At 41.9% G+C, this 23,043-nt stretch overlaps 1 protein-coding gene and 1 long non-coding RNA gene across 7 annotated transcripts in view; one reads left to right on the forward strand and one right to left on the reverse strand.

Annotated features, from left to right (window-relative positions):
- Window positions 1–4,877: 4,877 nt before the first annotated feature.
- LOC127570748 (uncharacterized) lies at window positions 4,878–23,035 on the reverse strand. 2 transcript variants are annotated; one of them, XR_007956387.1, is made up of 3 exons: window positions 22,812–23,035; window positions 14,905–15,047; window positions 4,878–5,090 (listed from the first exon to the last, which is right to left on the reverse strand). It is a non-coding gene; the product is annotated as an uncharacterized LOC127570748 (long non-coding RNA). The 2 variants fall into 2 exon arrangements; XR_007956388.1 differs by lacking the exon at window positions 4,878–5,090 and adding an exon at window positions 10,511–10,648.
- The window catches only part of znf438 (zinc finger protein 438), a 210,621-nt gene continuing 209,566 nt past the window's right edge, over window positions 21,989–23,043 (forward strand). For 3 of the 5 annotated variants that reach the window (XM_052016539.1, XM_052016546.1, XM_052016540.1), the window contains exon 1: window positions 21,989–22,656. In XM_052016539.1, coding sequence (XP_051872499.1) covers window positions 22,554–22,656 — 103 coding nt within the window. In that variant the 5' untranslated portion in view covers window positions 21,989–22,553. Of the gene's footprint in view, window positions 22,697–23,043 lie in introns of all 5 variants that reach the window. The other 2 variants (XM_052016543.1, XM_052016544.1) reach the window with 1 other exon arrangement.

Here is a 23,043-nt window from a genome sequence, read left to right on the forward strand (position 1 = left end):
TTCAGCAAGGCAGCGAGAGGTATAGTAGACAGAAGACTTAGTTTGGGAATTCCAAAGATTGGTCTGGAAGGTGAGATCACATAGGGTCCAAGGTGGGCTAGCCAGTTGGATACAAAATTGGCTCGGTGGAAGGAGTCAGAGGGTGGTAACGGAAGGTTGTTCTTCAGATTGGAAGCCTATAACCAGTTGTGTGACACATGGGTCAATGCTGGGTCCCTAGTTATTTGACATATATACAAACAATTTTGATGAGACTGTAGGTGGCAAGTTTGCAGATGACACCACAATTGGTGGTGTGGTGGACAGTGAAGAAGGTTGTCTAAGGTTGCTACAGAATCTAGATCAAATGGGAAAGTGGGCAAAGAAATGGCAGATGGAATTTAATTTAGTTAAGTGCGAAGTGATGTATTTAGAAAGTTAAACCAGGACAGGACAGGGTGCTGGGAGTGTTGTAAAACAGAGAGACCGAGGAATACAAGTACATTGTTCCCTGAAAGTGGGCACACAGGTAGACAACTTGGTGAAGGAGGTGTATGGCACGCTTGCCTTCATCAGACTGGGCAATAAGTACAAGAGTTGGGATGTCATGTTACAGATGCATAGGACATGGGTGAGACTGCAGCTGGAATATTGGTATTGGTATTGGTTTATTATTGTCATTTGTACCGAAGTACACTGAAAAACTTGTCTTGCATACCGATCGTACAGGTCAATTCATTACACAGTGCAGTTACATTGAGTTAGTACAGAGTGCATTGATGTAGTACAGGTAAAAACAATTACAGTACAGAGTAAAGTGTCACAGCTACAGAGAAAGTGCAGTGCAATAAGGTGCAAGGTCACAACAAGGTAGATCGTGAGGTCATAGTCCATCTCATTGTATAAAGGAACCATTCAATAATCTTATCACAGTGGGGTAGAAGCTGTCCTTAAGCCTGATGGTACGTGCCCTCAGGCTCCTGTATCTTCTACCTGATGGAAGAGGAGGGAAAAGAGAATGACCCGGGTGGGTGGGTGGGGTCTTTGATTATACTGGCTACTTTGCCAAGGCAGCAAGAGGTAAAGACAGAGTCCAAGGGGGGAGGCTGGTGTCCGTGATGTGCTGGACTGTGTCCACAACTCTCTGCAGTTTCTTGCGGTCCTGGGCAAAGTAGTTGCCCTTCCAAGCCGTGATGCATCCAGATAGGATGCTTTCTATGGTGCATTGATAAAAGTTGGTGAGTGTCAATATTATGTCCAGTTCTAGTTGTCATTACTGTAGAAACAATGTGATTATCTAGAGACGGTGCAGAAAAAATTCACAAGGATGTTCCTGGGACAGGAGGGCTTGAGTTATGAGGAGAGACTGGATAGGCTGGGACTGTTTTCCCTGGAGTGAAGGAGGCTGAGGGATGACCTAATAAAGGTTTATAAAACCATGAGGGGCACAGATAAAGTGGATGGTCTTTTTCCCCAGGGTAGGGGAGTCTAAAACTAATGGGCGTAGGTTTAAGGTGAGGGGGAAAGATTTAAAGGGACCTGAGAGCAACCTTTTCACACAGAGGGTGGTGGGTATGTGGAATGAGCAGCCACAGGAAGCTGTGGAGATGGGAACAATTACAATGTTTAAAAGTCATTTGGACAGGTGCATGGATAGAAAAGGTTTAGAGGGATATGGGCCAAATGCAGGCAAATGGGACCAGCTCAGATAGACATCTTAGTTGGCATGGACGAGTTGGGCTGAAGGGCCTGTTTTCACGCTGTAAAGCTCTATGATGCTCTGAGTCTATTAGGGCCAAGCAGCTGAAGCGGTGGCCGCCAATAAAAGAACAATTAAAATCAGGTATTGCAATGAGAGTAGAGTTTGAGTAACACAGATATCTTGGAAAGTTGTAGGCCTGAAGGAGATTACAGATACAGAGAACAATGAGAACATGGAGGGATTTGAAAAATTGATCCTTTGCTTAACCAAAGTCAATGTAAGTTTATGAGCACAAATGTAAACAGCCAACAGGACCTGGTTCAAACAGGAACATTGACGGCAAAAGTTTTGCATAATCTCACATTTACAGAGGGTGGAAAATGGGAGGTCAGCCAGGAGTACAGTCTGAAGATAATATGGTAAGAGTGAGGTTTTTGGCAGCAGAGGCAAAAGCAGAGATAGTGTAAGGTGGATGGAATTAGACTTTAGTGACAGCATAGAAATGTGATTAGAAGTTCATCCAGTCAATCTCAACCACAAGGTTGAAAATTAAAAAAATGCAGATGGTGGAAATCTAAAACAAAAACAGCAAATGCTGGAAATACTCAGCAGGTCAGTAGGATAATCATAGTCATAGAGCACTACAGCACAGACATAGGTCCTTCTGCCCATCTAGTCCATGCTGACCTGATCTACCGAGTCCCATCTACCTGCATCCGGACCATCACCCTCCAAACCCCTCCCATCCATGTACCTATCCAAACCTCTCTTAAATGTTACAATTGAACCCACATCTACCACTTCCGCTGACAGTTCGTTCCACACTCGCACCACCCTTTGAGTGAAGAAGTTTCCTCACAGATTCCCCTTATATATTTCATCTTTTACCCTAAACCTCTGACCTCTTGTTCTAGTATCACCCAACCTGTGGGGAAAAAGCCTGCATGCATTCACCCTATCTATACCCCTCATAATTTGTATACCTCTATAGGATCTTCCCTCATTCTCCTGCGCTCTAGTGAACAAAGTCCTAACCTATTCGGCCTTTCCCTATAAGTCAGGTCCTCAAGTCCCAGCAGCATCCTTGTAAAGTTTCTCTGCACTCTTTCAAGCTTATTGATATCTTTCCTGTAGGTAGGTGAACGGAACTGCACACAATACTCTAAATTCGGCCTCACCAACGTCTTGTACAACTTCTACTTAACATGTACTCAATGCCCCGATTTATGAAGGCCAAAGTGCCAAAAGGGATCGAGGACAGTCCAAGGACAATGGCTACAGTTTCCCAAAATTACAATAATTTAGAGAATTGAAGGTGTTTAGATGGACAGTAGTGTGATATACTGGCTGTCACGTGTGTGTGTGTGTGTGTGTGTGTGTGTGTGTGTGTGTGTGTGTGTGTGTGTGTGTGTGTGTGTGTGTGTGTGTGTGTGTGTGTGTGTGTGTGTGTGTGTAGTGTATGTGTGTGAGGATAATGTTGCTGAGGGACAAGGATAGATCCTTAAGGAAGCAACAGAAGTAGCAATGCTGAATATGTATGGAAATAATCAACAAGTCAGGAAAAACCAGTAGAAAAAGAAACAGAGTTAGCATTTCAGATTAATAAACCCACATCAAACTCTGTTGTACCCTTTGCTTCTGATGAAGGGTCATTGGCATGAACATTAACTCTGTTGCTCCACTTCTTTTAACATTTTCTGTTTTTTTTATTTTTCCAGTTTCTGCATTGCCTTGCTTTGTCATGAGACAAGACAACACAGGAAATTCTAGATTTGAATGGTAGGATTTCTCACTAGTTTCCTCGTCATAGATCTAGTTGATCCAATGCCACCTTACTTATGACATTGATTCAGGGGAAGTTATCTGTCAACCTTTTAAATTCATTTATTCCATGGGATGTGCTAAAACCTGACTAATCTGTAATTCACTTTCCCAACTTTCATGCACCACATGCCAAAAAGTTGTGACACCACCTGCAAAACGTTGCTTGTGTTTGCACTAAGGACAAATGGTCTCAATCAGCCAGCTCTTTCCATGAACACAATGTAGTAAACAGACCTTGCCCTAGGCTTTTCCTGTTGAAGAGATGTCTCCACAGGAACCTCAGTCAGCTCCCAACCAGTTGTTGGAACCATCATCAGTGGGCAGGATTCACTGGTATAATCAGTTCTCTGACTTTATTTCCTTTAGTTAGTTGAACTGTTGCTTTCAATTTAAATGTAGTAAGCCTCTTGTATGATTTGTGAAAGTGTAAACTGGCTTGTTAATTTAGGTACATCTAGTGCCCCTGATGAAGTATTCACAAGATTTTGTTTATGCAGGTTTTGTGCTGTCTACCTCTGAACAGTCACTTGTGTGGGATCAGAATGTTGAATCTCTAAGAATCCTCTCTGACGTCAACCAACTGGTCTACCCTAGACTATCTTGTACTGAGTGACTTTTCCCACTCCACATTATTCTGCTGTGTTTGCATATTTGTGTAGTCATGATACAGTGAAATTCTGTTAAAGGTCTGTTGTAACTAGTAGCCCAAAGCATGACTATAACCAATTGATTGATATTCAAGATGGTCACAAGCCATAATGTTGACTTTTAATCCTAAAAACCCTGAGATGTACTGTAAATGATTCAATATCTGTTAATCCTCTACACTGTCTTCAATCCATTTCTCAGAATGTCTGTGCTTTCAAGAGAAAAGAAACATTTTGAGTGGAGTGCACTTATTGGGTAGGTGTTAAGCTTTAGTGGTTAACCACTAGTATGGAGGAAAGTGCTACCTTAAGATTGGTGGGTTGCTGTTACCTTAAGAAACTGTGTGGCGAGGTTATATCTTATATTATTATTGTACCTTGGTAGCAGTTCTGTTGAAGACCACTGCCACAACAATGGTTTCATTATGATTTTCAAGATATCCTTATCCATAAAAAAATCAAATTTATGTAATAGAAAATACTCCTGGTCAACATTTTTCATCATCGTCATATTATTCACATTACTTAATGTTAGCTCTAACATCACTTATCAGTTATATACAATTATTGAGGAAATAGTTCATCGGGTTTTGACACAGATTCCAAATTACCAGAATGCAATGGCAATTAAAGACCCCTTCTTCATAGAGCACTTGCAGTGGCTGCACCCAGCTTCAGCACATCTTTAGCAGTTTGTCCTGGACCTTACAGTGCTAGTTGATGTCCTGTATCTGAGTAAATGAGTGAAAGTGATACTTGGCTTGAAAGACCAGACCAGAAGAATGCACAATACATTACAAGTCAAGAATAATTGACAGCCCATACCTACTCACATGCAGGATGGTAGAGTTAACTGACTGAAAGCAACTGAAGCAATTTTCTTTCAACAATGGGAGTCTGCTGCTTGAAAAGGTCTCAACACCGAAGTGTAATGATCCCTGCAATTAACCATAATAACATAGTAGAAGATGAGTTGCAAAGGAAATTTCTTTTTTTAACAATTGGCTGATAACATAAGCAGTGATCAGTAAAACAGGAATTCACTGTACTTCAAAGTCTGGATTGGACCAACACCAGTCCTAAGTGTGAATATAAAAGCCAAGTAATGATGAGCCTGTATAACATGTCAAAAAGGCATCAATTAGAGGACTGTGTGCAGTATAGTGCACCAATCCATACAAAATTTATTAAGAAAGATAGATGTATGCTTGTAGCACCTTTTGTAACCTTAGGATGTCCCAAAGTCTTTTACAATCAACAAAGTATTGTTGTATTGTGGTAAATGCAATAACCAATTTGCACACAGAAGACACTTTGAATATCGGTGGGATAATGAACAGATAACTTGTTTTAGTGATGTGATTAAGGAAAGATTATTGACCAGGATACAGGGAATAAATTCCCTGCTTTTTTTGAAATAGTGCCTTGGAATCTCTCATGTCCATCAAAGAAAGCTTTGGGGGCCCTGTTTTGCATCTTAAACAAGAGATCATACTTGCAACAGTGTGGCATTTCCTTTATGATATTTGTGCTCAAATCTCTGGAGTGGGTCTTGAATTCAAAATTTTCTCACTAGGCTGAGAATAAGGAGATAGAATTTTAAAATATTGAGTTACTCTTCAAATGCAGTTTTCAGAAGTACATGATAGAAATGATAGATCCAGATGTTTCCTAATTGGTGAAGCATGAGTTGCCTTTGATCCATAATCAAATGTAGGACAAAGCTGAACAGTTAAGAAGCCAATCAGAACAGAATGGCTATACTGGGTGTGGGTGGTCACGTACAAAGCTGGCATTTATTACATGTTCATTCATAGATATAGGTTAAGAATTATGAAAACTGTTTACTTGCAGGGAAGATAAATGATGGCATATTCTGATCGCATGCTTAGCAGTTTTATTTTCATCAATATAAATACATAAGTATTTCTGGGAACTCATAACTCATTTAACTCAAACACCTCCTTTGCATAATTCTGCACAATTCCACATTGATTGCAGTGCAACAAGGCTTTGATGGTCACAATCAGGAAAAATTTTTAATCACCAATTCTCTCCATTTAGAATGGGAAGTGCCAATGGTTGAAAAGTCCTTTGCTATTTCCTACTGTCTTCCAAACTTGGTTTTGCAGCAATCAACACATTGATGAAAATGCATAGAGTCACAGAGTGGTACAGCACAGATACGGGCCACGATGCCTGTCTATGCCAATGCCATTTGTCCGCATTAGGTCCATACTCCCTTACTCCTTTCCTATCGCCCTCCAAATGCCTCTTAAATACTGTAATTGTATCTGCATGTGCACATATATTTGGCTGAGATAAGGGGTATCAAGGGTTTTATGAATTTGGTATTTGCATTGTAGAATTTGGCCATTGTCCTGTTTTGAAGCACAAGAAATACTTCATTGGTTGATTTGTTCAACACATTAATGAAAATACATAGAGTCACAGAGTGGTACAGCACAGATATGGGCCTTTGGCCCAGCTTGTCCATGTTGACCACGATGCCTATCTATGCACAGAAATCTTTGGAAGTGAACTGCTACCTTTAAGCGACTCTGACTTGCTTCACGAAATGGGTTGGGTTTGCATGGTGTATGCCTGGTTCCTGTCACCTTTCATCAATGGGTCCCAGACTCCCCGGTATTTTCCATGTTCTGGATTGTGCTCCAGAGAACAAGCTTTCTGACAGTCATGTGTCACAGATGCTTCAGCTGCATATTTATTGTAAGGAGGTTTGGGCTTGCCATAGTGGAGGAAGTGAAAAATACCTTCCTGTAGTCAGCAGTATCAATGGACTAGATGGCAAATTGTGGGGATATTTATTCCCTGAGAAACAATTCAGACTGCAGGACTGTGAATCTTTAAATGCTCTGCCATTCAAGTTTAGAGATTAGATTTAATGTGCCGTAAGTCTGATATGCTATCTCGAGGTGGCCTTCATGTACACTTCTGCAGTGTAAACAGGAGAGTTTTGATGCAGCAGGAAGCTAATTAAACATTGGGTATATTCAGTGTACACATAAAATTCCTACTTACACTGCTAACAGTTTCAAAAAGTGGGCTAAAATTTAGTGAGGCCCCATATTTTCTGAAAGCATATGTTAAAAATATGCTGCTAGTTTTGTTCCTACCATTTTTGTCCAAGTTGTTGCATTTGCTTTCAATTTGCAGCAAAGAATATCTTGCAAGGACAGAAACCAACCATTATAAGATAAGGTTGAACAATCAGGATGTTACAGCACTGTGTCCTATGTCCCAAGGAAAAACACAACCATCCACTACCTCAAGCGTAATGCTGTAAATGTTTGGTAAATTCATGCATTCTCTCAACCTTAATTCCTGAGCATTCAATTGCACAAGACATCGTCACAGCTATATAAAAATGATGCATGGGCCAACGTTTTCATCTCCTTTCCCAACAATTGCATAAAAGTGATGCCTACTTTGAGCATCTTGTTGAATTTCTCAAACTATGGGTAGTTATTGATGGCATCCTTGTTTGTTTTCTTAAAGCTTACATTTTTGGAAGTGAACTGCTACCTTTAAGGGATTCTTAATGACCTTCACAATGTTCCTCAATGTAGTGATTCCAGGTTGGCTTTTCCTCTCATATGCCATGATAGAATGCAACTAGGAAAAATGCCCTCAATATTATCAGATGGAAAAACAAAACCCAACAACTGTATGTTACTATTTTATCCAATAGTTTCTCTTCCTTTGCTGATGAGTTAATTTCTGGGATAACTCAGGACTCCAGCCTTTGTCCCCTCAGATACATTTTTTGGGAGTGGTAGAGAGCAGTGTTATCTTTTGCTCCAGAAAGGTTTCAGTTTTAGTATCTCAAACCATTCTAATTAGTAACTCTTGAACTGTATGTGGCAGAGTGCTTTCTGCTCTAGATAACTAGGGAAGACCCAAGGGATCAAACAGAGAATGTTCAACACAATACTTTGGTTTACAGGCTTCGTTGCCTCTGTTATTCCTTGAGATCGGAAGGTGCAGAATAGCAGTTCAAATGGCAGTGACTTAGGTTTTAAAGGACAGATTTATTAACAACTAAAAGATGAAATGAAAAATAGGTTTGGCTTACTGTAGAAGTGGATAATCAGAGCTTCACAACTATTAAAATGTGATAACTGGGGTATAGGGGAGAAATTGTGCAATGGCTGATTTGTAAAGCTACAGGTTTTGGAGAGGTATTGGACAGGTGATCACATGAGATGGGGGGGGTGGGGGTCAGGCATGGATGAGGTTTTCAGCAACAGAAAAGCTGAGGCAGAAGTGGGGATAGGTGCCAGGAAACTCTCCTGTGTTGTGCTGCCTTTTACTGTAGTAATCATTCTGGAATGGAATGCAATTGCTCCATTTTTCTATCTGAAACACGTCAGACTCAAGGTTAGACTAGACATTTCCCACTGGGAAGCACACTTGCACAAATGACCCACTTGACACATAAGACTCTCACTGAGTGCAACAGCATCACATTGTTCCAAATTGGACTGATCAATGCTCAGTCACCAAAGAAGCATATTTTCACAATTCTGCATTCTGTGCAGTAGGGTGATTTAGACGCCACTTATGCATTTTACACAAATTGTTGCAGTCTGCTACAAAATACTCAGAAGGCTGATTCTGAATCCTGTTCCTACTGACCAGAATCTTTGGGTGTGGTGCACAGCCACATTCACAGACAAAAATTCCTTACCAAGAGTGCTTTGGTGGTAACTCACTGGGTGTGCTGCGTGAGATAGAACTGCAGGACACATACGAGAGGCTGGACGTGCATGCCTAGGGACCCTAAAGGGAAAGGATTGGAAGAGCTCACATCTACTAATCCAACCCCTCCAGAGTGCACAGAGAGCCACATCATTTCTCAGTCTCTCTTAAGGTCTTTATCTGGACAGCTCTCCTCATGGAGGTTAAGATCACTGCCGTCCTGACCTTTCGACCCTCTGCATCATTCCCAGGGGTCACAACTGATTTATCCCACATCCTGCACTTGGCTGCTCACCAAAACATACCAACATTACTGAAGTTCCTCTTAAGGGAAAGGGACTTGATCTATTTTTCCTTTGGCAGAGACCATGGGGCTGAATGGGTGCATGGATTTGTAAGCACAATGGACTTCCTAGTAGTTCAAGCTCTGAAAGACAGTGTACTTATATTGCACTTCAGGGTCCCCTTAAGAATCCAGATTTCTTCATGAATCACAAAGACTACTGTATACAAGTCATGATGTACTATGAGAAGAATTTTTTCAAGGTCAATCCATATATCCAGGAAGCTTGCATTACACATTGCTTTCTGTATTTCAGCTACTACACTGCTCCAAGGGATGAATCTTGGGGGATACACATTATTCCTTCCTTCTTTGGCTTTTGTCTTCTCTCTAGGCTCCGGAGAGCCCAGCTGAGTACTACTGTAGTGAAAGCCCACGGGAGAATCCCATCCAGCTGCTCCAAGTGTGAATTTGCTCTCTGCATATATCCAGGGTGCTCTCCAGTATTCACCAGACATGGTTTCATTCCTTCTTGTCATCTGCTTCTCGCTGCACAACCTGGCCAACAGGAAACACAAACCTATGCTTGAGGCTCTCCAGCAGGTGAAGGAAGAGGAGCAACAGATTATCATGACAAGTGGTGATGGGTAGCCCTCTCTGAAGTTCCAGTCAAGGACAATATAATTGCCTGCAGATTTTCCTGAGGACCTTGCCCCACAGGATGTACCCCCCCCCCCCCCACTCAGGGATGTTATCCATTATAGAACTAAAGGGTATACACACAACCACCATTCCTAATCATTTGCTAAGGGCCAGACCGAGGGGGAATTGTAACAGAACTGCTCTCCCCTTCAATTCCTGTGGACCTCACATATAAAGTACTGCGTATTTGCTTTGATACAGATCACACAAGGGCCAGTAATGGCTCTGGACCTGTGTTAATACTGATAATCAATTCCCACAATCAGACTTTTGCTCCTTGAGGACACCAGTGTCCTCCCCAGTTGTCAATTATCTACTTGCAGCATAACAGTAATCTCACATGGAGATCAGTCTGTTCCCAGGTGGGATCTCTCTATTCCTGAAGGAGTGAAATCTGCTCTCAGCTAAAGCAGACATCTGATTGGATCAGCTTCAGATGATATAGGGGCTTGAAGACATTGAATTCCTCCATCTGTACTTTATAGCAAGACAAACCTGCTTCATCTGTGTTCTTCAATGATGCTGAAGTGTTTCCACCAGTTGACACAGAATTCTCCTAAGGACCTGCCTCATGGGATCTACACCTTGAGGGAAATTTTACAATGTGAACTTAAGGGGCACATGCCAGGGGGATTTGGAGCTTCCCCTAAAGTAGCAGCAGCATGGAACTGGGTTGTCACAATGCCCGTGAGGATAAGAAGCTGGTCTTCCAGCTGAGTTAGGCACTGAGCACAGCAGAGTCCTTCTCCAGTTTGTTGGAACTGTCTTCTGTTTCTTGTAACTTCTAAACTGGAAGACAATGCAGAAACATTATCTCAATATGCACCAATGATTTGGTTGTCTTACTTGATTCCTCTGTGTCTGTCTGTGTGAATTGCTGTATGAGGGGACTGAATTTAGCAACTGAAGGCAGATGATGTGAAGTTCAGTTCCAAGTATTAGAGCTTTCACTTTGACATTTTTAGTGAAGGTACTTCTTTCAGTATTAATCCATGTTGCAGAGTTTGTCACACTTAGTTCCGTGACTGTTGTCTGCCAACCCCATCGTGTCCCTGGTTAGCTTCTTGGCTCCAATGGCACAATGGACCCCCTTCTCCATCTCCTTGACAAGAATATGGACGTTATTGTTTGTAAAAAGAAAATGGGCCGCATTCCCTGCTTTCCCCTCCTACTCTTGCAGCAAAAATATCACCAGCATATTACACTTACAGCCATGCTGTGATTTGGTGGAGAATGGCCTTCCAGGGCTGATATAGTTTAGCATGGTAGAGAAATAGCAAATGTACCAAATTCATTGTTAAGTATAGAAACCCCTGCTGTTTACCTTTTATGGTAGCATTGGCCCCTGAGAATGCACCTGTACTCTCATACAGGAATCTCAATCTACAGCTGTGATCTTGTTATATCACAATGAATCAGGAAGGGTGGGTGGCACACTACTGGATTAATGCACAAATTCAGAAGCCAAATAATTTTTAACCAAGACAGTTTTACAGAGGAAGAGCTGGGTGAGGGAGTGGATAATGGGGCTGAAAGCTCAGCCTAGTTTCAAATAGATTGGTGAGGCTGTGAGTAGTCAGTTAGCCTAAAACAACGGATGAGAGTGAGATGCAATCAGTCGTAAGTGAACAGATTTTCTATTGGGTGCGAAGACGGCTTTGGTTGTCCCAGTGCTTAACTGGAGGATATCAGACAACTAACTTGACCACATAGACACAGTGGAGGGTGAAAGCATTAGAGGTAGGTTAGTGCTAGTGGTGGTCAACATCCCCCTAAAATTTGAGGTTATATTCTAGGTTGATGTTTGTGAGGCACACAATGGGGATGAAAAACAGAATGGGGTTCAGGGATAAATTGTTGGAGGAACCTGGAGATAAGGATGTGGGAGTGGAGAATTGTCACTGCATTCAAATAGATATGTAAGAATGCATCCAGGTGAGGGCAGTCCCTCTCAGCAGGACAACTTTTGGCAGAAGGATTGAGGTACATTTATGTTCTTGGTAGATCAAGGATCTGTTTGCATTATGCTAAATATTATAATTACAGTGGTATCAGTTCCATCACAACTGTTCACTTAGGTGTAGATTACATTTTGGACATACACTGAGACAGATGTATTTGTTTAACCTGCTATTGCATGAAGAAATTGTGTCCAATTATTTAACATATATATAAAACGAGTAACTGTGACAAATGTGCCATTGAGAGGGAGCAAAGAGACTGAAGCAGATGTTTTCAGTTCAATGTACAGTACAACCGTGCATTATGGAGGAGTTGTGTTCCTAGAAAACTGCCCACATTGCGATTCTCTGCAACGTGAATCCTTGACAAAAAATATAGAAAATTTGAAGCTTCTTTCTCATTTTGTGTTTATTTAGATATTTTTCTCACATAAATTCTGTAAGAGCAAATTTTTATTGTTTCTCAAAATTTTTGGTAGTGATTTGTGAATTCCGTATGGGTGAATTTCTGTTACCCGAACTGCCGTAAGGCAGTGGTACACTTTACGTTGCACTAAATTCTTAGTATTGGGATAAAACATAGGAATACCATATTTGTAGCTGCTACTGATCATTGGTACTTTAATAGAGGTCTGAAGTTATCTTGAGTGGTGCAATTTCAGTCATTAATCAAATGGTTAATGAACCAAACCTGGGTGATAGTATTCCAGAAGATTGCAATAGCCCTTTTAAAAAAGAAGCTTATTTGTGGATGGAAGTTTGCATTAAATTAATCCTGCAATTAAAATTGCACTCTAAATCTACAATGAGCTTGTAATCAATACAAATATATTCACCCCACTCCCACTGAGAAACTGATCTGAGGGGCTTACACCAGAATTTAGTTAAGCTGGCACAGTATCAATTCCAGCTTGCAGCAATACCAGAGCCTCTGATCTGTGCTGTGACAATGAATATTTCTATGTAATGCCACCTGTTTTGACCAATGTATGGCTGCACGTTGCATCTACGAGTTCTAAAAAGAACTAAATGTGGTGAATATTGGAGCTGTACTGCACTGAGAACAGACTTCTTTGAATATCAGAAGTGACTATTTTCTTAGCACAACACAACTGGAAAAATATTCCTTAAATAGGTTGGATTTTCCACCCGTAAGTTTTATTAATAAATGTTTTTGAAATCATTATGTTTTTTTTGCATTTTTGGACCTGTTTGTGTGTCTTCATGTGACATCCAAGATATTAGAAGCAACAGATTCAAATTAAATTAGAGTGCATGACAGACATCCTACTAAAATTGCAGAAACAGGGTTCAAGTTATAACGTGAGACCTTTGAACTCTATGGAGTTCCTTTTTTTTGTTGGCATTGTACCGCCAAGAACTGATAACAATTGGACACAACTGAGCTAAGGGAGGAGGACCATGAAAGACTGTGAATTTTAGGGACTCAGTTGTCAAACTTAGATAGGCCAGGCCAGGAAAAAAACATCAAACTGCTGCTAAATCTGAATGTTCACTTTGACACAATTTGTATTGGTATTCCATCTGAGTTACCTCAGCTGGAAATCTGTAACTCTAATCCAGTGGAGCAGATTGTGGACAACTTAGCAACAGCTCCATAACAGAAAAGTAAATAATGCCAGAATTGCAGAGTCCAAGAGATGGGATGCATTTACTTTTGCATGTCAGGACTTAGTGATGTAATTTCCTATTCTGGCACTCCATTATGGAAACACTAGTCCAAGTAAAACCAAGGCAATACCCATGGGAGAGCTTCAATTCCAGCCTGGACTTTGCCAAACTTGCTTCAAAGCAGCCCCACATCACTAATCAAAATGCTTGTAAGAGCAATCAAAATGCTTGTGAGAAGGCTGTCCTGGGAAACCTGGGCCTCCAGACAAATATTTTTGAGAAATATATTTTTGATAAGTGTAGAAAATCTGCACTGAATTTAAAAGTTTTTTCATGTTATATATAAAAGTATGAGGAGTGGGCGGAACAATAGTGCAGCAGTTTAGCGCTGCTGCTTCACAGCCCAGGGCCTGAGTTCAATGCTGACCTTGAGTGCTGTGTGGAGTCTGTATGTTCATCCTGTGTTTGGGTGGTTTTCTGCTGGGGCTCTGGTTTCCTCCCAAATCTCAAAACCATGCTGTTAGATTAACTAGCTACTGTGAATTATCTCTTAATGTTAGTAATTGGCTAAAGAATCAAAGGGAAGTTGATGGGCATGTGAAAGAGGATAAATTGCAGGATTACAGGGAAATAAAAAATGGGGAAGCACGATAGATGAGAATGGTCTGCTGGAGCCAATATGGTCCTGATGGCCTGAATGGCCTCCTTCTGTGTTGCAGTGAGCAAGTAAGGAGTTTTTCAACTTGGCAAAACCTGTCATTTTTTTGTGCGATGAGTGGGAAGTGTTGTCCGGTAACTTAACATGAAATCTCAGCTCCTGCACTTAATACTTTTTGCCTCTCCAGTATATTGAGGGATAGATAAAGGGAAAAAAATACAGCATAAAGACAGGGGAGGCCCAACAAGAGTATGAAAAATGTAGGGTGACACTTTAAAAGGAAATTAGGAAGGTAAAAAGGGGTTACGAAATATCACTGGCAGAAAGAATAAAGGTAAACACAAAGGCATTTTATAAGTTTATTAAGGACAAAATCATAACCAGGGAAAGAGTAGGGCCCATTAGGGATAAGAAGGCCAATCTATGCGTGGAACCCGAAAATACAGGTGAGGTCTTAAATGAATACTTTTCATCTGCATTCACAGATGAAGCGGGCAGGCATGGTAGTGTAGTGGTTAGTGTAGCACTAGTACAGCACCAACAACCTGGGTTCAATTCCCGCCACTGTCTGTAAGGAGCTTGTATGTTCTCCCACATGTCTGCGTGGGTTTCCTCTGGGTGCTACGGTTTCCTCCCACATTCCAAAGACGTACAGGTTAGGAAGTTGTGGGCAGTGTTATATTGGTGCCGGAAGTGTGGTGACACTTGCGGGCTGCCCCCAGAACATTCTACGCAAAGATGCATTTCACTGTGTGTTTCGATGTAGCATGTGACTAATAAAGATCTTATCTTACCTTATTTTATGGTTGGAGAACTCAGCAAGGGTTAGGTGAAATTCTAGTTCAAGGTTCCAGAAATAAAAAGGAAGGTACTCAATGCGTTAGCAGGCTTAAAGGTGGTTAAATCCTCAGGACCAGATGAGATTTATCCCATGCTGCTGTAGGAGGAAGGGAAGATATTATTGTGGCAATGGCTAAGATTTTTAAATCTTCGCTCTCCATGAAGGAGACAGCAGATGACTGGAAGTCGACAAATGTGGTCCCCCTTTTCAAGAAGGTCAGCAGAGAAAAGCCTGGTAATTACAAACCTGTGAGCCTAACACCAGTAGTAGGGAAGCTTTTGGAAAAATTTCTGATGGACAGGATTAATGATTACTTGGAAAGGATTAGAGATTCCTTTATCAAGGGCAGATCTTCTCTGAACAATTTAACATTTTTGAGGAGGTAACAAAATGTATTGATGAAGTCAGTGGAGTGGATGTGGTTTACATGGCCTTCAGAAAGGCCTTTGACAAGGTCCCAAATGGGAAACTGGTCCAGAAGGTTAGGGCCCATGGGATCCAGGGCAAGTTGGTGAATTGGATCCAAAATTGGCTTGGCAATAGTAGATGGAGAGTGATGTTAGAGGGTTGTTTTTATGATTGGATGCCTGTGACGAGTGGTGTTCCTCAGGGATTGATGCCAGGATCCTTGCTGTTTGTAATATATGTAAATGATTTGGATGTGGATGTAGGAGGCATGATCAGTAAGTTTGCAGATGACACGAAGACTGGTGGAGTCATTGACAGTGTGGAGAGTAGTCTTAAGCTACAGGGTGTTACTGAAATGGGCTGAGGAATGGCATTTGGAGTTTATTCCTGATAAATGTGAGGTGATGCATTTTGGGAGTACTAATCAGGATAGGACATTCACCATGAATGGTAAAATCCTAGGGAGTATTGAGGAACAGAGGAAACTTGGCAAAGTCCAAAGATCCTTGACAGTGGCACTGCAAGGACATAATGTGGTTAAGTGGGCATATGGATACTGACCTTCATTAGTCAAGACACTGAATACAAGAGCAGAGATGTTATGCTCCAACTTTATTAAACATTGGTCAGACCTCAGCTAGAGTGGTCACCCCATTATGGAAAAGGTGTGATAGCTCTGGAGGGGGTGCAGAGGAGGTTCACCAAGACATTGCCTGGGATGAAGCATTTCAGTTATGAGGAAAGACTGCAGAGGCTAGGTCTGTTCTCCCTGCAGCGAAGGAGGTGAGGAGGGGAGAAGGAGGTATTTAAAATTATGAGAGGTATAAATAGGATAGACTGCAGGAAATTTTTCCCCTTATCAGAAGTGAATAAAACTAGAGGACAAACATTTAGGGTAAGGGGTAAGAGATTTAGAGGGGATCTGAAGGGGACCTTTTTCACCCTGAGAACGATTAGCACCCGGGAAGCTCTGCCAGAGAGAGTGGTGGTAGCAGAGTCACTGACAGCATTTAAGAAGTGTCAAGACAAGCTCTTGAATCATCTAGGCATAGAAGGCTATGGGCCAAGTGCTGTAAAATGGGATTAATATGGTGTGGTGGGCAGATGGACTGTTTCCATGCTCTATGACTCTAGAATTATGTGCCTGAGGTTACAGGAATGCTAAGACATTAGTTGTGAAGGTCTGATTATCACAGGTTAGGTGATCAGCTAGTCTTTAACATTCTGTCAATTTCCAGGGCAGATCACCAAAGTTCGGCCTAAAAGATTGGCTTTAAGGAGCACTTTAAAGGAGATAGGGCACAGTGTTTCAGATTTGATGATGATGTTGAGTTCACAAAGAAGCATTTTGCTTCAAGAGAACTGTTGTAACTTCAGCGCTTTAGGCTTGAGGACAATCTACTATGATCAATTGATAAAACAAACCCGAGCCAAGCCTATTCAACAGGAAAATTGACAATTCAGTAAGTAGTGCCATCAATAGAAATATCTCAATCGTTTTCAGTCTTTGTCATTGCCGGACACACACCACCTTTCTCCAATAACTCTGCTTTGCTGACGCTGGATGGAACTTCACTTACCTAATTCTACCCTTACCTACCAGCCTTAGCCAAGGAATAATCAACAAAAACTTCTTCTACTTCAGAGTCAGAACCAGGTTTATTATCGCTGACTTATATGTTGTGAAATTTGTTGTTTTGCAGCAGTACAGTGCAAAGACATAAAAATCAGCATAAATTATAAAATAAATAAATACTGCAAAAGAAAAAGGAATAACAAAGTATTGTTCATGGTCTGTTCAGAAATCTGATGGCGGACGGGAAGAAGCTGTTCATAATTCTTTGACTGTGGGTCTTCAGACTCCTGTACCTCCTCACTGGTGGTAGTAATGAGAAGAGGGCATGTCCTGGATGGTGATGGATGCCGCCTTCTAAAGGCACTGCCTCTTGAAGATGTCCTTGATGGTGGTGAGGGTTGTGCCCTTGGTGGAGCTGGCTGAGTCTACAACCCTCTGCAGCCTCTTTCAATCCTGTGCATTGGAGCCTCCATACCAGGCTGTGAAGCAACTAGTCAGAATGCTCTCCAGCGTACAGCTATAGAGATTTGCAAATCTTTGGTGACATACCAAATCTCCTCAAGCTCCTAATGAAATAGAACCACTGGCGTGCTTCTTCATGATTGCATCAAAGTGTTGGCCTAGGATAGATCCTTTGAGATGTTGATGCCCAGGAACTTGAAGCTGCTCACCCTTTCCACCACTGACTCCTCAATGGGGACGTGTATGTTCTCCCAACTTCCCCTTCCTGAAGTCCACAATCAATTCCTTGGTCTTGCTGACGGTGAGTGCAAAGTTGTTATTGTGAGACCACTCAACCAGCCGATCTATCTCACTCCTGTACGCCTCCTTGTCGCCATTTGAGATTTTACCAACAACAGTCGTGTCATCTCTGAATTTATAGATGGCATTTGAACAGTGTTTAGCCACACAGTCATGAGTGTAGAGAGAATCGAGCAGTGGGCTAAGCACATATCCTTGAAGTGCGCCTGTACTGATTATCAGCAAGGAGGAGATGTTATTCCTGATCCGCACTGACTATGGTCATTTACACACCATATCATCTGGCATTCTCCTATGGATCTTACAAAGGCACCTTTCTCTTTCTAATCTACATGCTGCTCCTCAGTAAAACCTGAAAACATTGAGGTAGTTTCCTCATGTACACTGAAAACATCCAGCTCTACCTAACCATCACCTCTCTCAACCCCTCTATTGAACTAATTGACAGGTTGTTTGTCCGACATTCTGTATCGGATGAGCAGAAATTTTCTCAACAAACTTTTTAGAAGATGGATTCTGCTTCCTTTGGTCTCTGCCACAAACTCCATTCCCTAACCATTGACCAACCCTCTGCATTGCTATTGTCCAAGGCTGACCTGTTCTGTTCTCAGATTATAGCATTACAAGACACAAAATACTGTGGGCATTGGTAATTTAAGATATCTATTAGTCACATGTACATCGAAAAACAGAAATGCTGGAAATACTTAGTTGGTGGGCACCATTGGCAAAGGGAGAAACAGAGACAATATTTCAGTTGCTGATTTTTCACCATCTGAATTGTTAATCTACTTTTTTTATATGTTTTTATTTCAAATTTCTGGCATCCACAGTAATTGATTTTACATCAATGTTTCATTCAGTGCCAATTCTCATCCAGGAATGCACACCTTGAAGAACTGTTCTTCTCTCTGACCATATTTCAGCTTGTCTTTCCTTTCCTTGTTCACTTTCACTGCTTTTAAAAAATTTTTTTATTGGTAACAGGCCCTTCCGGCCCAATGAGTCCGTGCCGCCCATTTTAAACCCAATTAACCTACCCATACATCTTTGCAATGTGGGAGGAAACCGGAGCACCCGGAGGAAACCCACGCAGACATGGGGAGAACGTACAAACTCCTTACAGACAGCGACGGGAATCGAACCCGGATGGCTGGCGCTGTAATAGTGTCGCGCTAACCGCTACGCTACCGTGCACACATCTGCCAAAAAACATTTATGGCCATATCTCTTTCTGCAGCAACTCTCTCTCCCTCTGACTTACTCCACATAGATTCCTATTGAAATTCCACCTTTCAAAGTTTGGATCTGTGATTATCTCCTGTTGGCATCTGGGGGCAGGTGGCAATATGTGCTGTGAGGAACATACAGAGGCTTTGAGGGAAATGGACAAATTGAATGTGCAAATATATGACAAATGGAGTATAATGCAGACAAATATAAGGTCATCTATTTTAGTAGAAAAATAGAAAGGTTGGGTATCTTATAAATGGAGAAATATCGAAAAGGGTTGAGGTTTAGAGTGATCTGAATGCTCTTTTACATGAATTATTTCAAATTAACATGCAGGTTCAGCATGCGAACAGCATGTTGCCTTTATTGCAAGAGGATTTGAGTACAAGAGTAGAGAAGTCTTGTTCCAATTATATAGAGTCATGGGTGAGACTGCATCTACAATGTCGAGTACAGGTCCAGTCCCTTACCTAAGGAAGGGTATTCTTGCAATAGAGGTGGAGGGCATTGAAGACTCACCAGATTGATTCCAGAGACCACAAATATGTCTTATAAGAAGAGATTAAGTAGATCTGAGTATACTCTCCTGAGTTTGGAAGAATGAGTGGTCATCTCATTGAAACGTATAAAATTCGTAAGGGGCTTAAAAGGATAGATGCAGGGATGATGATTCTTGCTAACTAAGCTGTCTCAAACCTGAGTTACATTCTCAAAATAAGGGGTTGGTCATTTAGGATTGAGATGAGAAATTTCTTCAGTCAGAGGTTGATGAATCTTCAAACTCTTCTGCTCAAGTTGGCTGTAGAGGCTCAGTTGCTGCTTCAAGACAGAGATTGATAGATTGTTTGAAACAGAGGGAATCAACTGTAGGGAAGTGATGGTGAGGTAACAGATCAGCCATGATCTTATAGAACAGCAGAATGGGCGAGTATAGCCACTCTTGCTTCTATTTCTTATGCTCTTATCTCTCACCATCCACCATCAAGCCATAATTTGGTATTGGTTTATTACTGTCACATGAACTGAGATACAATGAAAAGCTTTTGTTTGCGTGCCATCCAGGTAGGTCATGCCATACAAATGTACATCAAAGTAGAAAAACAGAATTTAGTGTTGCAATGCAGCATTCTGATCTTGTCACTCTTCAGTGTCTTTCAAGTTGAACCCCAAAGGCAGCTGCCCCTGTATGCTTCAATGGTGCTGAGGTGGAGATGGTTGAGAGCTTCAAGTTCCTAGGTGCATACATCACCAATCGCTTGTCTTGATCCAATCATGTAGACATGATGGCTAAGAAAGCATACCAGCATGTCTACCTCCTCAGAAGGCTAAGGAAATTCAACATGTCCTCATTAATCCTCACCAGTTTTTACAGATGCACCATTGAAAGCATCCTATCTAGATGCATTACAGCTTGGTATGGCAACTGCTCTGCCCAAGACTGCAAGAAATTGCAGAGAGTTGTGGACACAGCTCAGTCTATCACGAAAACCAACCTCCCCTCCGTGGACACTGTCTACACTTCTTGCTGCCTCAGAAAAGCAGACAACATAATCAAAGACCCGTCCCACCCTGGACATTCTCTCTTCTCCCCCTTTCCATTGGGCAGAAGATACAAAAGCTTGAAACACACACCATCAGGCTCAAGGATCGCTCCTGTCCCACTGTTATAAGAGTCTTGAACGAACCTCATATGTTAAAAATGAACTCTTCACCTTACAATTTACCTCGTCATGGCCCTTGCAATTTATGTCTACCTGCACTGTAATTATAATCTGCATTTTGTTATTGCTTTTCCCTTGTACTACCTCAAAGTATTTATGTTTTGAATGATCTGTATGGATGGCATGCAAAGCTAGGTTTTTTCACTGTATCTTTGTACATGTGACAATAACAAACCAAAACCCTCAACTTTTAATTTGCACTTTAAACTCTCTGGATTTAATATTGTGTTTAACAATTTAAGTTGTAACCACTGATCTAATTTTTGGTAATGATTCTGCATTTAACATTTTCATCTCATTCTGATCCATTTTGTTTATCTTATTATCTCCCTACCACCCATTTTTTGGCTTGGACCATTATGACCTTTTCATATAATCTCTCCTGCCTTCCACCCCGAAGTATCAATGGATTTATTTTATGCTGTTGCAAACACAGCTATCAGGCTGAGGTATAGTGACAGCAAAACATCCTCTATTGAAGTTACTGACTCACATCTGTAGTTTCTGGAATACAACAGTACATCAAAGCCATACCATGAGTTCTTACACACCCAAAAAAACAAATGGAATCATGGAGAGATACAGCACAGAAACAGGCCCATCTGTCTATGCCAACCATCAACCACCCCTTTAAACTAATCCTATATTTTATTCTCCCCACATTCTCATCATCAGTCTTCTAGGTTTCACCAATCACCTGCACAATAGAGGGAATTTACAGTGGCTAATTAACCTATCACCCTGCATTATATCTGTTTGTTTCTTCCCTCTCTATCCCAATTTTCCACCTCTGTCCTTGCTTAAAACCTGCAGATCTTGAATTTCTTCCAGCTCTATTTCTCTATATATACTCTGCTTGACACTAGGTATTTCCTACATTTTGTTTCCAATAATAGCATTAGATATAGCACTTGTACCAGATGTAATGAACCTGACCATGTCCAATGTGACCTCTGTTCTAGTTTAGAAATTCATGAAATACAGGCATAGCAATACTTTTGCATTTCCTTTTAATCTTGTCATTAGAGTTGGGGTGGTGGGAGAGGTGTGTTAATGTTTGGGTTGTATTTTTGACGTCAATTGAAAACATACTTTATTTATCTACTAAGCTCAAAACCTTCCTTTTGACATTGGTGCTAATGTTTACGACATGACGATATTGTCTCTAATTCAGATTCTGCTTTTTGCAAGTGAATGTGTATAAAAGATGAGTGTTTTGTGAATCCCATTAGTTAAAAAAAAGCATGATGCATAGTTTACAGATTTATGGGATAATTCTCCCCCCCCCCCCAACGAATAAAATCATTAACTTTAATGCCATTTATTTCTCAGGACCATTTAAAGTTGCAATAGCGTGTGGATTAAATTGTTGCAAGTCTCATCACATGACCTCCCTCTTCCAACTACCCATTTTTGCTCATTTTGAATCGTTTAATACTGATACATCGATTCCTCTACGAATTTGTTTTTCTCCTGAGATGTTCACACCAACGTCCAGGAGATTTAATTTATTCTGGGGCACGCAGGGCCAAGGCAGTCCTGAAGTCTTGTCAATCTTCAAAATCCAAGCAGCCACGCTTATCGCTTAAACTTTCAACAAAATATGGCATTGTAAAACCTTCGCAGAAGTGTTTGACAGGCCTGGCTGCGTTCCGCTAAATTTCAACTCGTCCCGCCACCAGCCCTCAGCAGCTTGTTGCTGGACGGGGAAAGAAGGGGGGCCAGGGACCGGCGCGGGCGGGGACAGAAGCCGGAGGGGGGCACTGACCCAGCCCGGGGGAGGGGATGGGGTAGGGGTACGGACCCGGACCGGAGGGGGAGGGACAGGGACCGGGACCCGGACCCGCCGCCGGGGAGGGAGGCGGCAGTAGGGATCGGTGCCGCCGTTTCCCGCTGGAGGTGATGGACGAAAGGAAAGAAGATGGCGGCGCCCACGTAGAGCGGATCATGGCGGACGCCTCAAGGTGCAAGCACAGAAAGCAGGCGAATCCGAGGAGAAAGCACGGTGAGTCAGGTCGCATTTCCACCCCCGTCTCTGTCAGGAGGTGAGTCAAACCCTGCGGGTGCTTGACCCGGTTCGGGATTTCTCAAAATGATGGACTGCAGCGAGAAATGACCCGTGTGTGGCAGCGGGTTTTGCAGGCTGCCCGGCCTGCTTACCTGGCCTATCCGCCTACTCCGCCGCAGCCGTCTTCGCTCTGACCTTTCCCTCTGTAACAGTACTTGCTGACTGATGGCTTTTTAGCTGCAGAATGATGATGGTTAAATATGCCTCGGCTGCTTGTGTTTTTAAAAAAATGGCGGCGTGGGCACCTAGTGTCGCCCGCTGCAGGCGGGCAGTGGTTGTCATTGGGGCTGGTGAGCTGCCTGCTTGCTTGCCTCCCTCCCTCCC

The sequence above is a fragment of the Pristis pectinata genome, chromosome 5 (assembly GCF_009764475.1).
Source record: "Pristis pectinata isolate sPriPec2 chromosome 5, sPriPec2.1.pri, whole genome shotgun sequence".
NCBI lineage: Eukaryota > Metazoa > Chordata > Chondrichthyes > Rhinopristiformes > Pristidae > Pristis > Pristis pectinata.